At 65.5% G+C, this 20,431-nt stretch overlaps 2 protein-coding genes across 2 annotated transcripts; one reads left to right on the top strand and one right to left on the bottom strand.

The window, feature by feature from the left end:
- The first annotated feature begins 263 nt into the window (after window positions 1–263).
- Window positions 264–1,712, top strand: LEP (leptin). Its single transcript, XM_054071779.1, has 2 exons — window positions 264–401; window positions 1,320–1,712. The coding sequence occupies exons 1-2, from the start codon at window positions 264–266 to the stop codon at window positions 1,710–1,712; spliced, it is 531 nt and encodes a 176-aa protein (XP_053927754.1).
- Window positions 1,713–4,827: 3,115 nt separating this feature from the next.
- On the bottom strand, window positions 4,828–19,620 carry RBM28 (RNA binding motif protein 28). Its single transcript, XM_054083284.1, has 19 exons — window positions 19,280–19,620; window positions 17,588–17,740; window positions 17,402–17,496; window positions 16,325–16,400; window positions 16,101–16,193; window positions 15,922–16,003; window positions 15,250–15,468; window positions 14,987–15,141; window positions 14,365–14,449; window positions 13,779–13,888; window positions 13,605–13,675; window positions 12,148–12,283; window positions 10,883–10,947; window positions 10,632–10,790; window positions 8,211–8,345; window positions 7,331–7,405; window positions 6,299–6,525; window positions 5,553–5,649; window positions 4,828–5,031 (listed from the first exon to the last, which is right to left on the bottom strand). Exons 1-19 carry the CDS (start codon window positions 19,407–19,409, stop codon window positions 4,915–4,917), a joined length of 2,280 nt encoding a protein of 759 aa, XP_053939259.1. The 5' UTR covers window positions 19,410–19,620; the 3' UTR covers window positions 4,828–4,914.
- Window positions 19,621–20,431: the final 811 nt, after the last annotated feature.

Here is a 20,431-nt window from a genome sequence, read left to right as displayed (position 1 = left end):
ATGAGGATGGAGATTGGGATGGGGATGAGGATGGAGATTGGGATGGGGATGAGGATGGAGATTGGGATGGAGATTGGGATGGAGATGGGGTGGGGATGAGGATAGAGATTGGGATGAAGATAGAATGGGGATGAGGATGGAGATTGGGGTGAGGATGAGGATGGAGGTTGGGATGGAGATTGGGATGGAGATGGGGTGGGGATGCGTTGCCCCCCAGCAGTGAGTCAGCCCCCCCGGTCCCGTTTGGGGCGCAGCACCCCAGGATGCGCCGCCCCGGCCTGTGGGGGCTCCTGTGGCTGTGGGTGCCCGTGGCCACCGCCCCCCCCGTGCGGCTCCAGACGGTGCAGGAGGACGCGAGGAACCTCACCCGCACCCTCAGCACCCGCATCCGGCACCTGCAGGTGGGGGGCACCGGGACCCCCGCGATGGGGGACCCCACCCACACCCCCAGGGGACAGTGTGGGGTCACTCATGGCTGGGTGGGATGGAGGAGGTCCACACTCCCCGGTTTTGGGGTCCCAAGGCTGGGTGGGATGAGGGGGTCCCTATTCCCCATTTTTGGGGTCACAAGGGGGGTCCTCCATGGCTGGGTGGGATGAGGGGGTCCCTATTCCCCAGTTTTGGGGTCACAAGGAGGGTCCCCATTCCCCAGTTTTGGGGTCCCAAGGGGGGTCCTCCATGGCTGGGTGGGGTGGGGGCTGTCCACACTCCCCAGTGTTGGGGTCCCCCATGGCTGGGTGGGATGGGGGAGGTCCACACTCCCCGGTTTTGGGGTCCCAAGGGGGGTCCACCACGGCTGGGTGGGATGGAGGGGTTCCCCATTCCTCAGTTTTAGGGTCTCCCACGGCTGGGTGGGATGGAGGGGGTCCCCATTCCCCAGTTTTAGGGTCCCCCACGGCTGAGTGGGATGAAGGGGTCCGCATTCCCCACTTTTGGGGTCCCCCACGGCTGGGTGGGATGAGGGGGTCCCCACTCCCCAGTTTTGGGGTCCCAAGGAGGGGGGTCCCCATTCCCCACTTTCGGGGTCTCCCATGGCTGGGTGGGATGGAGGGGGTCCACACTCCCCAGTTTTAGGGTCCCAACGGGGGGGTCCCCATTCCCCACTTTCGGGGTCCCCCACGGCTGGGTGGGATGGAGGGGTTCCCCATTCCCCAGTTTCGGGGTCCCCCACGGCTGGGTGGCATGGGGGGGTCCCGGGGGTGGTGGTGGGAAATCACCCACAGCTGGCTGGGTCTGGGGGTGCTCCCCACTCCCCAGATTGGGGGTTCCGGGGGGTCCCCATCGCAGGTGCCCCCCCTGACCCCCCTGTCCCCCCGCAGCTGTCACCGCTGTCGCAGCCGCTGCCGAGGGCCGCCGAGGCTCTGGGGGCCACCGAGGGGGCTCTGGGGGCCACCGAGGGGGGTCCGGGGGCCACCGAGGGTCTGGGGGCCACCGAGGGTCTGGGGGCGCTGGCCCGGCGGCTGCAGGCGCTGCAGCGGCTCTTGCCCACGGGCCACCTCGCGCTGGCCCAGGTGGCCAACGACGTGGAGAACCTGCGCAGCCTCCTGGCCCTGATGGCCACCGGCCCGGGCTGCGAGCCCCCCCCGCGCCCCCCGAGCCCCCCAACACCCCTGGGAGGAGCCCCCCACACCGCCGCCCGTGTGGCTCTGGCGCGGCTGCGCCTCTGCCTCGAGAGCATCGCCCGCAGCCTCGAGGGGACCCCCGCCTGCTAGGGGACAGGGGGGACCCCCACATCATGGGGGGCAGGGGGGGACGGGGGGGACCTCCACATGATGGGGGGCAGGGGGGGACATGGGGGGGACCCCCGTCTGCTAGGGGACAGGGGGGACCCCCACATCATGGGGGGCGGGGGGGACAGGGGGGGACCCCCACATGATGGGGGGCAGGGGGGGACATGGGGGGACCCCCGTCTGCTAGGGGACAGGGGGGAACCTCACATCATGGGGGGCAGGGGGGGACATGGGGGGAACCCCGTCTGCTAGGGGACAGGGGGGACCCCCACATGATGGGGGACAGGGGGGGACCCCCACATGATGGGGGGCAGGGGGGGAAAGGGGGGGACCCCACATGATGGGGGGCAGGGGGGAAAGGGGGGGACCCCACATGATGGGGGGCAGGGGGGGACCCCCGCCTGCTAGGGGACAGGGGGGGGGACAGGGGGGACATGGGGGACCCCCACCTGATAGAGGACGGGTGGGGGGGACAGGGGGGACATGGGGGACCCCCACCTGATAGGGGACAGGGGGGGACAGGGGGGACATGGGGAATCCCCACCTGATAGGGGATAGGGGGGGGACCCCCACTTGATGAGGGACATGGGGGGGACAGGGGGGACCCCCACCTGATGGGGGACAAGGGGGGGGGACAGGGGCTCGGGGGGACCCCCACCCACTAGGGGACATGGGGACATTGTGGGGGGGCAGCAGAGCCAAGAAGGGGACCCTGGAAGGGGGGGGACACACACTGGGGTGACATTGGAATGAGGGGAGGGGACACCTGAGCCTTGTGGGGGGACCCTGGAGCTGGGGAAGGGGGGGACACTCCGGGGTCACCGGGGACCCCCCTTTGGTCACCGTCACTATTGTCACTATTGTCATTCATCGCTATTTATTTCCCCCATTATTGGAAAATAAAAGTGCCTTTTTCAGCCCCCGCGACTGCAAAGTCCCCCCTGAGGGGACACGGGGGGACGGGGGGGGGACACACGGGGGGATATGGGGGACACGGGGGGCACAGAGGGGGGACACGGGGGGATATGGGGGACGGGGGGGATATAGGGGACACAGGGGGATATGGGGGACAGGGGGGGACAGGGGAGGATATGAGGGACATGGGGGGGGATATGGGGGACATGGAGGGATATGGGGGACACGGGGGGATATGGGGGACACGGGGAATACGGGGGACACGGGGGGATGTGGGGGACATGGGGGACAGGGGGGATATGGGGGACACGGGGGAATATAGGGGACACGGGGGGATATGGGGGACACGGGGGAATATGGGGGATATGGGGGAATATGGGGGACATGGGGGACACGGGGGAATATGGGGGACACGGGGGGATATAGGGGACACGGGGGGATATGGGGGACACGGGGGGATATGGGGGACATGGGGGACACGGGGGGACACGGCTGAGGAGAGAGAGGTACACGTAGTGACAAGGACATGGGGACATGGGGGACACAGCGGGGGTGACAGTGCGGTGACTGCACGGGGTGGCCCGGGGTGACCCCAAGATCGGGGGTGTGGGGGGACAGGGAGGGGGACAGAGGGGACACGGGAAGGGGACGCGGGATGGGGACAGGGACAGGGACGGGCACTCGCTGTCCCCGGGGCTGCGGCGACGCGCGTGTCCTCCCCGTGTCCCCAAGTGTCTCCAAGTCCCTCCCGGCTGCTCCCAAACGCGCCGCCTGTCCCCATCTGCCCCTTCCCTGTCCCCTGTGCCCCATTCCCTGCGCTGTGTCCCTGTCCCCACCCGTGTCCCTGCCTGTCTCCATCCCTGTCCCCTCCTGTGTCCCTTGTCCCTCTCTGACCCCATCCTGTCCCCCATTCCCTGTCCCCTCTCCCCATTCCCTGTCCCCTCTCCCCATCCCTGTCCCCCATTCCCTGTCCCCTCTCCCCATTCCGTCCCCCATTCCCTGTCCCCTCTCCCCATTCCCTGCCCCCATTCCCTGTCCCCTCTCCCCATCCCTGTCCCCTCTCCCCATCCTGTCCCCTCTCCCCATTCCCTGTCCCCCATCCCTGTCCCCTCTCCCCATTCCCTGTCCCCTCTCCCCATCCCTGTCCCCCATTCCCTGTCCCCCATTCCCTCTCCCCTCTCCCCCATTCCCTGTCCCCCATTCCCTCTCCCCCATTCCGTCCCCTCTCCCCATTCCCTCTCCCCTCTCCCCCATTCCCTGTCCCCCATTCCCTCTCCCCCATTCCGTCCCCTCTCCCCATCCCCCTCCCCCATTCCCTGTCCCCTCTCCCCATTCCGTCCCCCATTCCGTCCCCTCTCCCCATCCCATCCCCCATTCCCTGTCCCCTCGCCCCATCCCTGTCCCCCATTCCCTGTCCCCTCTCCCCATCCCTCTCCCCCATTCCCTGTCCCCTCTCCCCCATTCCCTGTCCCCTCTCCCCCATTCCCTGTCCCCCATTCCCTGTCCCCTCTCCCCCATTCCCTGTCCCCTCTCCCCCATTCCCTGTCCCCCATTCCCTGTCCCCTCTCCCCATTCCCTGTCCCCCATTCCCTGTCCCCTCTCCCCATTCCGTCCCCCATTCCCTGTCCCCTCTCCCCATTCCCTGTCCCCCATTCCCTGTCCCCTCTCCCCATTCCGTCCCCCATTCCCTGTCCCCTCTCCCCCATTCCCTGTCCCCTCTCCCCATCCCTGTCCCCTCTCCCCCCTCCCTGTCCCCTCTCCCCATTCCCTGTCCCCTCTCCCCATTCCCCTCTCCCCATCCCTGTCCCCTCTCCCCATCCCTCTCCCCCATTCCGTCCCCTCTCCCCATCCCTGTGCCCCATTCCCTGTCCCCAGTGTCACCCCTGGCCTGGAGCAGGGGGCTCAGGGGCTGTCCCCCTCCAGGGGACCCCCAAAACCCCCTTCCTGGGGGGGTCCTTCAGCCACCTCCCCCCCCACCCCCAAGCCATGGGTCAGGGGGTTCAGGCCCCCCCCCGAAACCGTGGGGTTCAGGGCCCCCCCGAAGCTGCAGGCGACGCCGCACCCCAAAAATGCTTTTGATATAAAATATATTCCCATATATCGCCCCCCCCCCCGGGGGGGGTCTTGGAAATTGGGGGGGGGGCAGTTTGGGGGGGTCCCCTGCCCCCCAACTCTGCCCCCGAGGGTCCCAGACCCCTGGGAGAGGAGGATGGAGGCACCCCCAGATCTTGGGGGGGGGGCACCCATGGGTGGGGGCCCAGGGGGGGGCTCAGTCCTCGAACCATTTGCTCCTCTTGGTGGGGGGACCCTCGGTGCCCCCCAATATCCGCCGCTTGTAGCGCTCCACCAGTTCGTTGAACCGCGCCTCTGCCCCCCCCCGCCGGGCCTGGGGGGGGCAAAAACGGGGTGACAGGGGGGGCTGCACCCCCAAAACAGAGCAGGGGGAGATGAGGGGGGTCCCCACAACCCCTAGAATCAAGGGGAGCAGAGATTGGGGGGCAATGGGGGGGTCCCTGAACCCCTGGAATTGAGAGGGGCAGAGATGGGGGGTTGGAGAGGTCCCTGAACCCCTAGAATTGAGGGGGCAGAGATGGGGGGTTGGGGAGGTCCCTGAACCCCTAGAATTGAGGGGGGCAGAGATGGGGGGTTGGGGAGGTCCCTGAACCCCTAGAATTGAGGGGGGCAGAGATGGTGGGTTGGGGGAGGTCCCTGAACCCCTGGAATCGAGGGGGGCAGAGATGGGGGGTTGGGGAGGTCCCTGAACCCCTGGAATTGAGGGGGGCAGAGATGGGGGGGTCTGAACCCCTAGAATTGAGGGGGGCAGAGATGGGGTTCCCAGGAAAACGGTGTGCAGGGATGGCACACCCCTCCCCTCCCCAAAGCGGGGTTTTGTGCCCCCAAACCCACCTTTTGGGGGGGCGCCGGGTGCTGCTCCTTCCGCCGCTGCCGCCCCTTCATCGGCTTTTTGGGGGGCGGCGGCTTCACCTTCCCCTTGTCCCGCTTCCTGGGGGGGGGGGAGAAAAAGGGGGGGCACTCATGGGGGCCAGGAACCCCCCAAATTGGGGAGGGGTGAAGGAGGGACAAAGTGGGGGGTAGAAAGGGGTGAAGGGGGGGGCAGAGGGGGGGTGAAGAGGGGGTGAAGGAGGAATGAAGGGGGGGGGGGCCGAAGGGAGGGGTGAAGGGGGACAGAAGTTGGGGGTCAGCCCCCCCATATCTGATCTTGGCAGTGAAGGGGGCAGAAGGGGGGAGTGAGGGGGGACAGAAGTTGGGGTCAGCCCCCCCATATCTGATCTTGGTGGTGGAGGGGGCAGAAGTTGGGGGTCAGCCCCCCCATATCTGATCTTGGCACCACGGTGCAAGGGCTGTGGTAGAAGGGGGGGGACACACCCCCATACCGAGGGTGGATTGCAGAGTTGGGGGGCAGGAGGGTCGGGGTCAGCAGTTGGGGGTCTGGGGGGGGGTCAGCAGTTTTGGGGGTCAGCCCCCCCGTACCTGATCTTGGCGCCGTGGTGCGAGGGCAGCGGTAGAAGGGGGGGATGACACCCCCATACCGAGGGGTGGGTTGCAGAGTTGGGGATCGGGGGGGTCGGGGTCAGCAGTCGGGGGTCTGGGGGTGGGGGGGTCAGCAGTTTTGGGGGTCAGCCCCCCCGTACCTGATCTTGGCGCCGCGGTGCGAGGGCAGCGGCAGCACTTTGCGCCGCGTGGTGCCGTCGGGCAGCTCGACGCGCTCCGGCTGCGCCGCCGTACGGAATCCGCACCACGGGGTGCCGGGGGTGGCTTGGGGGGGGCCCGGGGGGGCCTCGGAGGAGACGGGGGGCCTCCGAGTATGGGGGGGCTGCGGGGGGGCAGCGGGCGCGGGGGGCTGCGGCTTCAGCTTCAGCTGCGGGAGAGACGGGGGTCAGAGCGGGGAGAAAGGGGGGGACAAAGGGGGGGACAGAAAGGGGGGGGACAGAAAAGGGGGGGACAGAAAAGGGGGGGACAGAAAAGGGGGGGACAAAGGGGGGGACAAAGGGGGGGACAGAAAGGGGGGACAGAAAGGGGGGACAGAAAGGGGGATATAGAAAGGGGGGGACGGAAAGGGGGGGACAAGGGGGGGATGGAAAGCGGGGACAGAAAGGGGGAGACAGAAAGCGGGGTGAAGGGAGGCAGAAAGGAGGGGATAAGGGGGGACAGAAAGGGGGGGGATATTGGGGGGCCGAAGGAGGGCACAAAGGGGTCACAAAGGGGGGGACAAAGTGGGGCAGAAGGGGGGATAAGAGGGGTACAAGGGGGGGAGAAAGGGGGGGCAGAAAAGAGGGGATAAAGGGGGGGGACAAAGGGAGGAGAAAGGGGGGACGAAGAGGAGATAAAGGGGGGAACAAAGGGGAGGTAAAGGGGGGGACAAAGGGAGGATAAAGGGGGAGATAAAGGGGGACAAATAGGGAAGATAAGGGGGGGTAAAGGGAGATAAAGGGGGGCAGAAGGGGAGGATAATGGGGGGACAAAAGGGGGGCAAACAGGGAAGATAAGGGGGGGTAAAGAGGGATAAAGGGGGGCAGATAGGGGAGAGGGGAACAAGGGGGAGACAAATGGGGGAAGAAACAAAGGGGGGGACAAAGGGGGCAGAAGGTGGGGGTCGAGGTGGGGCGGGGGGAGACCGGGGGGGGGTCCAGGGGGTTCCGGGGGGTCTGGGGGTGCACCCGTACCAGGCTGCGCTGCGCCCGCTGCTCCTTGAGCCGCAGCTTGCGACGGTCCTCCAGGGAGAACTCCACGATGGGGCGCTGGGGGGCAGCGTGAGGAACACCCCAGACAGCACCCCAAAACCCCAGACAGCACCCCCACAGCAGCAGGGACCACCCGGGGAGGAGGGGGGGGCAGGACCCCAAAACCAAACGAGAACATCACGATGGGGCGCTGGGGGGCAGCGTGAGGGACACCCCAGACAGCACCCCAAAACCCCAGACAGCACCCCCACAGCAGCAGGGACCACCCGGGGGGGGGTGAGGGGGGCAGGACCCCAAAACCAAACGAGGGGACCCCCAGGAATCACCCCACTGAGGGACATGGGTTGGGGGGCAAGAGATGGGACCCCAGGATAATTTGGGGGACACAGGGAGGGGGTAATGGGGGTCCCCAGGGCAATAGGGGGGGACATGGGGGTGATGGGGGGACCCCAGGGCAATGGGGGGGGAAATCGGGGTGATGGGGGGACCCCAGAGTAGTGGGGGGACATGGGGGAGATGGGGGCACCCCAGGGCAACTGGGGGGGACATGGGGGTGACAGGGGGACCCCAGGGCAATAGGGAGGGACATGGGGGTGATGGGGGGACCCCAGAGTGATGGGGGGGGGATCCTGAGGGGATCTGCGGGGACCCTGGAGCAATGGGGGGGCCCTGTGGTGTTTGGGGGGGACACGGGGAGGCACAGGGGGTGATGAGGGGACCCCTGGGGTGATAGGGGGCAAGAGGGGGATCCCAGGGCAATAAGGGGACCCTGAGGGGACCTCGGGGGAGATGGGGCGAAACAGGGGGACCCCGTTTCATGTTGGGGGGCCCCTAGGGTGTTGGGGGGCTCCCCCAGACCCACCTTGCTGGCCCCGAAGAGGTTGGGGTTGTTGTTGAGGGCGCGGAGGGCGGCGAGTGCCTCGGCGTGCGCCCCGAGTTCCACAAAGGCAAAGCCCAGCGACGGCCCCTGCCCGCGCTGCTCCCGCATCACCCGGCACTGCAGAAAGGGGGTCACCGCGGGCACCCCGAAACCCACCCGGCACCCCAAAACCCACCCAGCACCCCAAAACTGCCCTGGGACCCCTCAAACTGCCCTGGGACCCCTCAAACCAGCCCGGGATCCCTGCCGCACTGTTCCTGCAACACTCGGCACTTACGAAACTGGGTCACCACAGGCACCCCGAAACCCAACCAGCACCCAGAAAATGACCCAGAACCCCCAAACGGCTTTAAGTCCCCCCAAACAGCTCTGGGACCCCTCAAACTGCTGTGGGACCCCAGAACCACCCTGGAACCCCAAAACCAGGCAGGGATCCCTGCCTGAGGTTCTCTCTCATCACCTGGCACTGAGGGAAAATGGGATCACCCTGGGCACCCCAAAACCCACCCAGAACCCCAAAACCACTCTCACATTCCAAAACTGAGGTGGGACCCCCCCAAACTTCCCCAGGACCCCTAGACCAGAGACAGCCCCTGCCCACTGTTCTCCTGCATCACCCGGCCCTGGTGGGGGGGAAAATGGGGTCACCATGGGCGCCCCAAAACCCACTCAGCGCTCCAAAACTGAGCCGGGACCTCCAAACCCGCCAGGGCACCCCAAAACTTCCCTGGGCCCTAAGCACAGTCAGGACCCATGACAGGACAGAAGGACACGAGGGGACCCACCTCCTCGGCACCCCCAAACCCATCCAACACAGGGTGAATGTGGGGGACATGGGGGTGACATGGGGGCACACGGGGGGTCCCCACCTCCTCTGCACCCCAAACCCACCCCTGAGCGGACATGGGAGGGACACAGAGGGATGTGGGGACACACACGGGGGGACATAAAGGACACAGGGGGATGTGGGGGTGACACGGGGGGACACAAGGGTGACGTGGGGGGGACCCCACCTCCTCTGCACCCCCAAACCAACCCCAGAGTGGACATAAGGGGGGGATACAGGGTGATGGGGGGGTATAAGGCGATAGGGGAGGGATGGGGGGGAAATATGGTGATGGGGGGGTACAAGGTGATGGGGGGGACAGGGGGTGACGGAGGGATACGGGGTGACAGGGGGGATAGGGGGCGCCGGGGGGATAGGGGGCGATGGAGGGAATATGGGGTGACGGGGGGGGATACGGGGCGACAGGGGGGATACGGGGTGATGGAGGGGATATGGGGCAATGGAGGGAATACGGGGTGACGGGGGATACGGGGTGAGGGGAGGGATATGGGGTGATGGGGGGATACGGGGTGACAGGGGGGATATGGGGTGACGGAGGGAATACGGGGTAACAGGGGGGTTATGGGGTGACGGAGGGAACATGGGGTGACAGGGGGGATACAAGGTGACGGAGGGAATACGGGGTGACAGGGGGGATACGGGGTGACGGGGGTGGATACGGGGCGACAGAGGGGATATGGGGTGATGGGGGGATACGGGGCGATGGGGGTAAATGGGGTGACGGGGGGGATACGGGGTGAAGGGGGGGGGATACGGGGCGACGAGGGGAATACGGGGCGACGGGGGGGATATGGGGCGATGGAGGGAATACAGGGTGACAGGGGGGATACGGGGTGACGGCGGGAATACGGGGCGACAGAGGGAATACGGGGTGACAGGGGGCATATGGTGCAATGGAGGGAATATGGGGTGACAGGGGGGATATGGGGTGACGGAGGGGATATGGGGTGACAGGGGGGAATACGGGGTGACAGGGGGATACGGGGTGACAGGGGGGATACGGGGCGACGGGCGGATACGGGGCGACGGGGGGATACGGGACGACGGGGGGGATATGGGGTGATGGAGGGGATATGGGGTGATGAGGGGATACGGGGCGACAGAGGGGATACGGGGCAACAGAGGGGATACGGGGTGACGGGGGGGGATATGGGGTGACAGGGGGGGATATGGGGTGACAGGGGGGATACGGGACAACGGAGGGAATACGGGGTGACGGGGGGGGATATGGGGTGACAGGGGGGGATATGTGGTGACAGGGGGGATACGGGACAACGGAGGGAATATGGGGTGACGGGGGGATACGGGGTGACAGGGGGGGATATGGGGTGACGGGGGGGATATGGGGCGATGGGGGGGATATGGGGCGATGGGGGGGATATGGGGCGACGGGGGGGATATAGGGTGACAGGGAATACGGGGCGACAGGGGGGATACGGGGCGACGGAGGGAATACGGGGCGACGGATACAGAGTGATGGGGGAGGGACGCAAGGGGATACAGGGGAGATGGGGGTGACAGGGGGCGTGACATGGGGGTGACCGGGGCTCCCCCACCTCCTTGACGTGCAGCGGGGCCCCCCCCGCGGGCAGGCGGCGCAGCAGGCGGCGCAGGGCGGCGCTGTCGACGCGCTTGGGCAGGTTGTGCACGCAGAGCCGCGTGCGCGACACGAAGATATTGGGGTCCCGCAGCTTCTGGTGCTTCAGCTCCTCAAACTGCGACCAAACGGGGGGGTGGGGGGCAGTCAGGGACCCCCCAAACCCCTTATCACCCCCCGAGTCCCCCGTCGGGCGCCCCCTGCGCTCACCCGCGCTCGCTTGGCCATGTCGGCGGCGCTGACGCCCTCCGCAGCCTTCGTGCCGGCCCGGATCACTGCGGGAAGGGAGAAAAATGGGGGTACGGGGGGGTTAGGGGGGGCAAAAAGGGGGTGTGGGGGGAAAAAAAGGGAGAGCAAAGGGAAAAATGGGGGTACAGTGGTGTTAGGGGGTCAACAAGGGGATGTGGGGGGAGAAAAGGGGGGGAAAATGGGAGAAGAATATTGGAAGAGGGGGTATGGGGGGGCAAAAAAGGGGGCGTGAGGGGAAAAAATGGGGGTACGAGGGGAAAAAAGGGGTACGGGGGTGGAAAAGGTGGGTATGGGGGTGTTGGGGGGCAAGAAGGGGGTCAAAAAGTGGGTGTGGAGGGAAGAAAGGGTACGCGGAATATAAAGGGGCGGATAAAGGGGTTGGGGGAAAGGGGGGAAAAATAGGGGTACAGGGGGGTTATGGGGCAAAGAGGGGGTGTTTGGGGTGAAAAAGGCGATGTGGGGCAGTTAGGGGGGGTCAGAAAGCCGGTGTGGGGGGGAAAAAATCGGGGTGTGAGGGGGTTAGGAAGGCAAAAGGGGGGGAAAAGGGGAGTTGGGGTGGAAAAGGGGGGGCTTATAGCGAAAAAAAGGGGAGTTGGGAGGTAAAAGGGGGGGGTTAGGGGGGAAGAAGGGGGTGTTGGGGGGGGAAAAGGGGGTACAAGGGGTTTTGGGGGGCACTCGCCCCTCCCGCGCCAGGTGCAGGTTTGGGGGGTTCAGCGGGGGTTTTGGGGTGCCACTCACGCCCCTCCCGCGCCAGGTGCAGGTTTGGGGGGTTCAGGGGGGGTTTTGGGGGTCACTCACACCCCTCCCGCGCCAGGTGCAGGTTTGGGGGCGTTCAGGTCAGGTTTTGGGGTGCCACTCACGGCCCTCCCGCGCCAGGTGCAGGTTTCAGGGGTTCAGGGGGGCTCAGGTCAGATTTTGGGGGCCACTCACGCCCCTCCCGTGCCAGGTGCAGGTTTAGGGGGTTCAGGGGGGGTTTTGGGGTGCCACTCGCGCCCCTCCCGCGCCAGGTGCAGGTTTCGGGGGTTCAGGGGGGGCTCAGGTCAGGTTTTGGGGTGCCACTCACGCCCCTCCCGCGCCAGGTGCAGGTTTGGGGGGTTCGAGGGGGCTCAGGTCAGGTTTTGGGGGGGCTCAGGTCAGGTTTTGGGGGTCACTCACGCCCCTCCCGCGCCAGGTGCAGGTTTGGGGGGTTCAGGGGGGGCTCAGGTCAGGTTTTGGGGGTCACTCACGCCCCTCCCGCGCCAGGTGCAGGTTTCGGGTGCCCCCCGATCGCGGGCGCCCCTCTCGCCGCAGCCGCTGCGCCTCCTCGCGCGTCACCGCCACGTCCACGCGCAGTCGGCGCCCGTCCACGCGCAGCCCCGCGCCCTGAGGGGGGGACACAGCTCAGGGGGGGTCTTATTGCCCCCCCGAAGATCCCTTGTTACCCCAAGAACTCCCTTATTACCCCCGAGGGTCCCTTATTGCCCCCCCAAGATCCCTTGTTACCCCAAGAACTCCCTTATTACCCCCGAGGGTCCCTTATTGCCCCCCCGAAGATCCCTTGTTACCCCAAGAACTCCCTTATTACCCCCCGAGGATCCCTTATTGCCCTTCCCTGAAGACCCCTTATTGCCCCCGAGGGTCCCTTATTGCCCCCCCAAGATCCCTTGTCGCCCCATGGTGTCCCTTATTGCTCCTGAGGGTCCCCTGTCAGCCCGGGGGGTCCCATGTACCCCAAGAACTCTCTTATTACCCCCGAGGGTCCCTTATTGCCCCCCCCAAGATCCCTAGTTACCCCAAGAACTCCCTTATTGCCCTTGAGGGTCCCTTATTGGCCTTCCCTGAAGATCCCTTATTGCCCCTCCTCAAAAACCCCTTATTGCCCCCCCAAGATCCCTTGTTGCCCCAAGAACTCCTTTATTACCCCCCAAGGGTCTCTTATTGCCCTTCCCTTAAGATCTCTTATTGCCCCCCCCCAAAGACCCCTTATTGCCCCCGAGGGTCCCTTATTGCCCCCCCAAGATCCCTTGTCGCCCCATGGTGTCCCTTATTGCTCCTGAGGGTCCCCTGTCAGCCCAGGGGGTGCCTTGCACCCCAAAAACTCCCTTATTGCCCCCAAAGGTCCCTTATTGCCCCCCAAGAACACTTATTGCCCCACGGTGTCCCTTGTTACCCCAAGAACTCCCTTATTACCCCCCGAGGATCCTTTATTGCCCTTCCCTGAAGATCCCTTATTGCCCCCGAGTGTCCCTTATTGCCCCCCCCAAGATCCCTTGTCACCCCACGGTGTCCCTTATTACTCCTGAGGGTTCCCTGTCAGCCCGGGGGGTCCCTTGTTACCCCAAGAACTCCTTTATTACCCCCCGAGGGTCCCTTATTGCCCCCCCAAGATCCCTTGTTACCCCAAGAACTCCTTTATTACCCCCCGAGGGTCCCTTATTGCCCCCCCCAAGATCCCTTGTTACCCCAAGAACTCCCTTATTACCCTCTGAGGATCCCTTATTGCCCTTCCCTGAAGATCCCTTATTGCCCCCGAGGGTCCCTTATTGCCCCTCCTCAAAGACCCCTTATTGCTGCAGGGAGGGGGTCCCTTATTGCCCCAGAGAGGTCCCTCTCACGCCGGGGGGGTCCCTTTTTGCCCCCTATTGTCCCTTATTGCCCCGGGGAGGCCCCCCTCACCCCGGGGGGGCCCCTTTTTGCCCCTCACCTCCGGGTCCTGTGCCACGCGCAGACACTCCTGCGCCGCTTCCCCCGTGCGGAACTGGGCGAAGGCACAACCTTTTTTTGGGGGGGCAGAGAGAAAAAAGGAGGGGGTGTGTCTGAGTAATGGAGGGGGTCAGAGCAGGACCTGTCCCCCCCTCCCCAAGCCCCCCCCCCATACCCTTGGGGTGCTCGGTGTCGGGGTGCAGCACCACACGGACGTAACTGAGCGCCCCAAAACGCTCCAGCGCCGCCCCCAGCGCCTCCTCTTCGGTCTCAAAGGAGAGGTTCCTGCGGGGGGGGGCAGAAATGGGGGGGTCAGGGGGTGCAGCCCCCCCCATCCCAACCCCCCCCCTTTTCCAGAGCCCCCACGACCCTATTTTCCTACTGTCCCCCCCAAGTGTCCCCTCTGTTTTGAAGGACAGGTTTGTGGGGGGTGTTGAGGGGGCTCAGGGGGTGCAGCTCCCCCCTCCCCACAACCCCCCCTAAAACCTAAGCACCCCTTCAATAAAACGGGGGGTCCATGGGGCGCCGCCCCCCCCAGGAGAAAAAGGGGGTCAGCTGATCCATGGGGTGCAGCTTATCCCCCTGAAAAGGGCAGGGGGAAGGATTTGGGGTGTTTTGGGGGGTCCATGGGGTGCCTTTCCCCCCCCCCAGGAGAAAAAAGGGGGTCAGCTGGTCCATGGGGTGCAGCCCCACCTCCCTGAAAAGGGCAGGGGGAAGGATTTGGGGTGTTTTGGGGGGTCCATGGGGTGCTCCCCCCTCACCGGATGAAGAGCGTCCGCCCCTCCTTGACGTCGGACGGGCGCTGCGCCCCCCCCGTCCTCGGCTGCTTGTGGGGCGCGGCCCCCCCTAAGAACAACGGAGCCGTGGGGCAGAGAGACTCCCCCCAGACAGACCCCTGACCCATAGAGAACCCCCCGGACCCACAGAGAGACCCTTAAACCATAGAGATTCCCCCTGGACCCACAGAGAGACCTCTGACCCATAGAGACTCCCCCAGACCCACAGAGAGACCCCTAAACCATAGAGACTCCCCCCGGACCCACAGAGAGACTCCTAAACCATAGAGATTCCCCCTGGACCCACAGAGAGACCCCTAAACCATAGAGACACCCCAGACCCACAGAGAGACCCCTAAACCATAGAGACTCCCCCCGGACCCACAGAGAGACCCCTGACCCATAGAGACACCCCCAGACCCACAGAGAGACCCCCTAAACCATAGAGACTCCCCCCCCGGACCCACAGAGAGACCCCTGATCCATAGAGACACCCCCAGACCCACAGAGACACCCCGACTCACAGAGACCCTCCCCTCCAGATCCACACAGACACCCCCCACCCCACCCCTTCCGCCCACAGAGACCCCCCCCGAGCAGAACAGACCTTCCTCTTCCTCCTCATCCTCTTCCTCGTCTCCATCCTCTTCCTCCTCTTCTTCCTCCTCATCTTCCTCCTCATTTTCTTCTTCCTCCTCACTGTCAGCCTCTTTGGCTGCTTCCTCCTCCTCTTCCTCCTCCTCCTCTTCCTCACTGCTCTTCCTCCCCTTCCCATCCCTGTGGCGTTGGGGGGCAGAGTTGGGGGGCAGAGTTGGGGATCCCCGCCCCAGTGCGAGGCCAGCAGCCCCAGCTCAGCCCTTCCTTCCTCACCGGCCTCGCGACGGGAGAGCCTTCATCTTCGTCCTCATCTTCATCTTCACCTTCCCTGCTGCCTTTTCTTTCTGTTTTTCCTTTTCTTCTCCTTCTTCCTCCTCCTCCTCTTCTTCTTCCTCCTCCTCCTCTTCTTTTTCCTCCTCCTTTTCCTCTTCTTCCTCTTCCTTTTCCTCTTCTTCCTCTTCCTCCTTCTCCCCCTCTTCCTCACCCTCTCCACTTTTCCCCTTGTTCTCTATGGGGCAGGAGGGAACAGACGGATCCGGGGGGGGGGAGTGTGATGGACAGATATGGGGGGGCTCAGTCACCCCAAAAACCTCACCCCTCGACCCCCCCCTTTCCCCCTGTTGCCCCCCAACCCCTCACCCTCTCCCCCTTTCCCCTCATTCTCTATGGGGCAGAATGGGGACAGACAGACACAGTGAGGGGAACACAGACACGTGCAGGGACAGACGGACACGGGGTGGGACAGTCACCCCCAAAAACCCCCACCCTATACCCCTCGAGCCCCCCCTTTCCCCCTAACGCCCCACATCTTTTCTCTCACTCTCTATGGGGCAGGATGGGGACAGATAGACATGGCGGGGGACACAGTGACGGGGACAGATGGACACTGGGGGGGGGGACACAATCACCCCCAAACCCCCACCCCACGGTGGGTACCCCGAGCACCCCCTTTCCCCCCCAAACCCCTCACCCTGCGTTGCCCGGAACTTGTCCTTGGCCACAGCCCAGTCCACAGCCACGGGGCGCCCTGGGGGGACACACAAAGTGACACGGGTTGGGGGGTGAGACCAGCCCCCCATCCCACACCCAGGGTGCCCCCCAAATCCCTAGGGGCCCCCCCAAACCTTTAATCTCCTTCAGGTTGAGCCCTCGCAGTGCCCGGGCCGCCTCGGGCACGTTTTTCATCTGCACGAAGGCAAAGCCTCGCATTTTCCCATCTGGAAAAAGAGGAGAAAAAGCTGTACCGCACCCGCACCTCAAAACCAGGGCACAGGGGAGGGTTTGGGGGTGCACACTCCCCCCCCAAAAAAAGGATCCCCGGGGTTGTTGGGGGCCGGCAGGGGCTCACCAGGCTTTTTGGGGATGTTCACCTCCAGGACAGAGCCAAACGGGGAGAACAAATCCTTCAGCTCAGCCTCGGAGCACTAGGAGCGGAGCCGTGGGGTGAGGGGGGGGGAAAACATGAGCACCCCCAGACCCCACTGGGACCCCTGAGGCCCCCCAGATCTCACCAGATGTACCCCAGGACCCCCTGAGCCACCCCCAGATCCCCCCAGGATCCCCTTCAGATCCCCCCAGGACCCCCTGAGCCCCCCCGAGATCCCCCCAGGACCCCCCTCAGAACCCCCTGAGCCCCCCCGAGATCCCCCCAGGACCCCCCTCAGATCCCACCAGGACCCCCTGAGGCCCCCCAAGATCCCCTCAGATTCCACCAGGACCCCCCTGAGTCCCCTTCAGATCCCACCAGGACCCCCTGAGGCCCCCCAAGATCCCCTCAGATTCCACCAAGACCCCCCTGAGTCCCCTTCAGATCCTACCAGGACCCCCTGGGGCCCCCCAAGATCCCCCCAGATTCCACCAGGACCCCCCCGAGTCCCCTTCAGATCCCACCAGGACCCCCTTAGGCCCCCCAAGATCCCCCCCCGATTCCACCAGGACCCCCCCGAGTCCCCTTCAGATCCCACCAGGACCCCCTTAGACCCCCCAAGATCCCCCCCCGATTCCACCAGGACCCCCCGAGCCCCCCTCAAATCCCACCAGGACCATCTGAGTCCTCCCAAGATCCTACCAGGACCTCCTGAGCCCCCCCAGAACCCCCCCCAAGGATCCCACTGGGACCCCCTTGAGCCCCCCTCAGCCCCCCCATGGCCTCGTCCCAGCCGCCTCCCAACCCCTGAGCACCCCAAGACCACAATCTCAGCCCCCTTGCCCCCCTCAAATCTCCCCAGCCCCCCATATCCTGGTCCCAGTCCCCCCAGACCCCAGTCCCAGCCCCCCAAGACCCCTCAGCCCCACCCCGAGACCCCAGTCCCAGACCCCCGAGACCCCTCAGCTCCCCCCAGACCCTGGTCCCAGCCCTGAGCCCCCTCCCAGCCCGGGTCCTGGCCCCCCAAATGCCCCCCCCAATGCCCTCAGCCCCCCCCACCTTGAAGCTGAGGTTGCGCACGATCAGCCGGGCTTTCTTGGATACCCCTCGAGGCTTCTTCGGCTTCGGGGGGGCCGTGGTGGCTTTGGGGGAACCTGGGGAGGAGTAAGCGGGGTTTAAGGACAGCCTGGGCCCCCCCTAAATCACAGGGAGGGGCTGGGACCCCCCCCCCAAACTGCGACTCACCTTGGGTCTGGGCCCCCCCAGCCCGTAGCCGCGGGCGGGCGAGCGTGAGGGCGAGTTGGTGGCCACCGAGGGCGGGGGGGGCGCGCAGGGCACGCGCCGCGTCCTCGGCCAGCGAGAAGGTGACGTAGCCGAACCCGCGGCACCGCGGCGCGCCTGGGGGGGCACGGGGGGAGCATGGGTACCCCCGAAACCCAGCACTGGCCCCCAGGACCCCCTGGAATGGCCTGAGCCCCCTAGAACCGATTCTGACTCCCAAATCCATCCCTGACCCCCAAATCGACTCCCAAACTTTGGCACCAGCCCCCAGCGCCCTCCTGGCATGGCCTGAGACCCCCAAATCCCACTCCCAGCACCCCCAAATCCTGCTCCCAGCACACCCAAACCCCCCAAATCCTGCTCCCAGCGCCCCCAAACGTTGCTCCCAGTGCCTCCAAGCCTCCTGTATCCCGCTCCCAGCACCCCAAACCCCCCATATCCCTCTCCCAGTGGCCCCAACCCCCCCAAATCCCACTCTTAACCGCCCCTAACCCCCTCATACCCCACTCCCAAACCCCCATACACGGCTCTCATCACGCCCAACCCTCCACATACCCCGCTCCCAGCATCTCCATGCCCCCCATATCTCACTCCCAACCCCCCCATATCCTGCTCCCTGCCTCCCCAAACCCCCCAAATCCTGCTCCAACCCCCCCAAACCCCTATGTCCTGCTCCCACTGCTCCAAACACCCCAAATCCCACCCCTAGTGCCCCTAAGCCCTCCAAATCCCAATCCCCTCAAGCCCGCACATCCCGTTCCCAGACCCCCCAAGCCCCCCATATGCCACTCCCAGCGCCCCGAACCCCTCAAATCCCACTCCCAACTACCCTAAACCCCCCAAATCCTGCTCCCAGCTCCCACAAGCCCCTCAAATCTCACTCCCAGCTCCCCAACACCCCTATATCCCGCTCCCAGCACCCCCATATCCCATCCCCAACCCCCCCGACCCCTCAAACCCCACTCCCAGACCCCCCCCAAACCCTCCAAATCTCACTCCCAACCCCCCAAGTCCCCAAATCCCATTCCCACAAGCCCCCCAAATCCCACTCCCAAATCCCCAAGCCCCCCATATCCTGCTCCCAGCTCCCACAAGCCCCTCAAATCTCACTCCCAGCTCCCCAACGCCCCTATATCCCGCTCCCAGCACCCCCATATCCCATCCCCAACCCCCCCGACCCCTCAAACCCCACTCCCAGACCCCCCCCAAACCCTCCAAATCTCACTCCCAACCCCCCAAGTCCCCAAATCCCATTCCCACAAGCCCCCCAAATCCCACTCCCAAATCCCCAAGCCCCCCATATCCCGCTCCCAGCACCCCCAAATCCCACTCCCAACCCCCCGAGCCCCCTATATCCCGCTCCTAGCGCCCCCATATCCCATTCCCAATCCCCCAGACCCCTCAAATCCCACTCCCAGACCCCCACAAACCCTCCAAATCTCACTCCCAACCCCCCAAGTCCCCAAATCCCACTCCCACAAGCCCCCCAAATCCCACTCCCAACCCCCCACGCCCCCCATATCCCGCTCCCAGCGCCTCCAAGACCCCCAAATCTCACTCCCAACCCCCCAAATCCCACTCCCAGCCTCCTCAATCCCCTCCTATCCCGCTCCTAGCGCTCCTAATTCCCGCTCCCAGGGCCCCCAAGCCCCCCACCCTTCTCGGTGACCACGAAGCAACGTCGCAGGGGCCCGAAGCCGCCGAAGAGGCTCTCGAGCTGCGCGGCGGTGGCAGCGGCGGGGAGGCCCCGCACCAGCACCGTGCGGCCATCGCTGCGAGCCGCCATCTTTGCCGCGCAGAGCACGACGGGACGGAAAGGGGAGCGAGTAAGGCGCTTGGGAGGGGCAGAGTGGCGGCCGAGCGCGCCAGCGCCCCCTTAGCGGCGCAAACGGGAGCTGCGGTGCTGGAGGACCGGAATGAAAGACGAGTGAGCGGTGAGAGGGGCAGAGCGGCAGCCACGCGCTCCAGCGCCCCCCTGGCAGCGCAAACTGGAACTGCAGGGCTGGAGGACCTGGGGGGGGAGTTGGGGGTCCCAGATCAGTGGGGGGCGCAGGGAGAGTTGGGGGTCCCAGGTCAATGGCGGGGGTGGGGGTCAGGCTCTTCCTCGGGTGACACTAGCTCAGTGTCCCCTCCCCACTGCTGTCACCCCCCTTCAAGGGTGCCGGGACTCCCAACCCCCTCCCCACTATTGGGGTCCCCCCAGCCCCCCCAACTCCCCTGGGTTGGGGTCCCCTCCCTGAGCGAAGCTGCTCCTCGCTGGGTGCAAACGGGGTGCCCTGTCCCCGCTGTCCCCTCTGTCCCCAAGCAGCTCCTGGGGACACCGGGGTCCCCCCACACCCCCAAACTCACCTGTTTTGAGGTCCTCCACCCCCCCAAACTCACCTGGATTTGGGGTCCCCGCCCCAAAAAAAAAGCGAAGTTGTTCCTCCATGGGTGCCAACAAGGTGCCCTGTCCCCACTGTCCCTGCTGTCCCCGCTGTCCCCTCTGTCCCCAAGCTGCCCCTGTGGTCACTGGGGTCTCCCTGCACCCCCAAACTCACCTGTTCTGGGGTCCCCCCACCTCTCCAAACTCGTCTGGGTTGGGGTACCCCCCCAAAAGCGAAGCTGTTCCTCGTTGGGTGCAAAAGGGGTGCTCTGTCCCCTCTGTCCCTGCTGTCCCCTCTGTCCCCAAGCTGCTCCTGGGGCCACTGAGGTCATCCTGCACCCCCAAATTCACCTGTTCTGGGGTCCCCCCACCCCCCTAAACTCCTCTGGGTTGGAGTGTCCCCCCCCAAAAGCAAAGCTGTTCCTCGTTGGGTGCAAACGGGG

This window comes from Cuculus canorus, chromosome 1 (genome assembly GCF_017976375.1).
Source record: "Cuculus canorus isolate bCucCan1 chromosome 1, bCucCan1.pri, whole genome shotgun sequence".
NCBI classification, from domain to species: domain Eukaryota; kingdom Metazoa; phylum Chordata; class Aves; order Cuculiformes; family Cuculidae; genus Cuculus; species Cuculus canorus.
The sequence above is the reverse complement of the archived record's forward strand: the minus strand, read 5'-3'. Positions and strand labels throughout refer to the sequence as shown.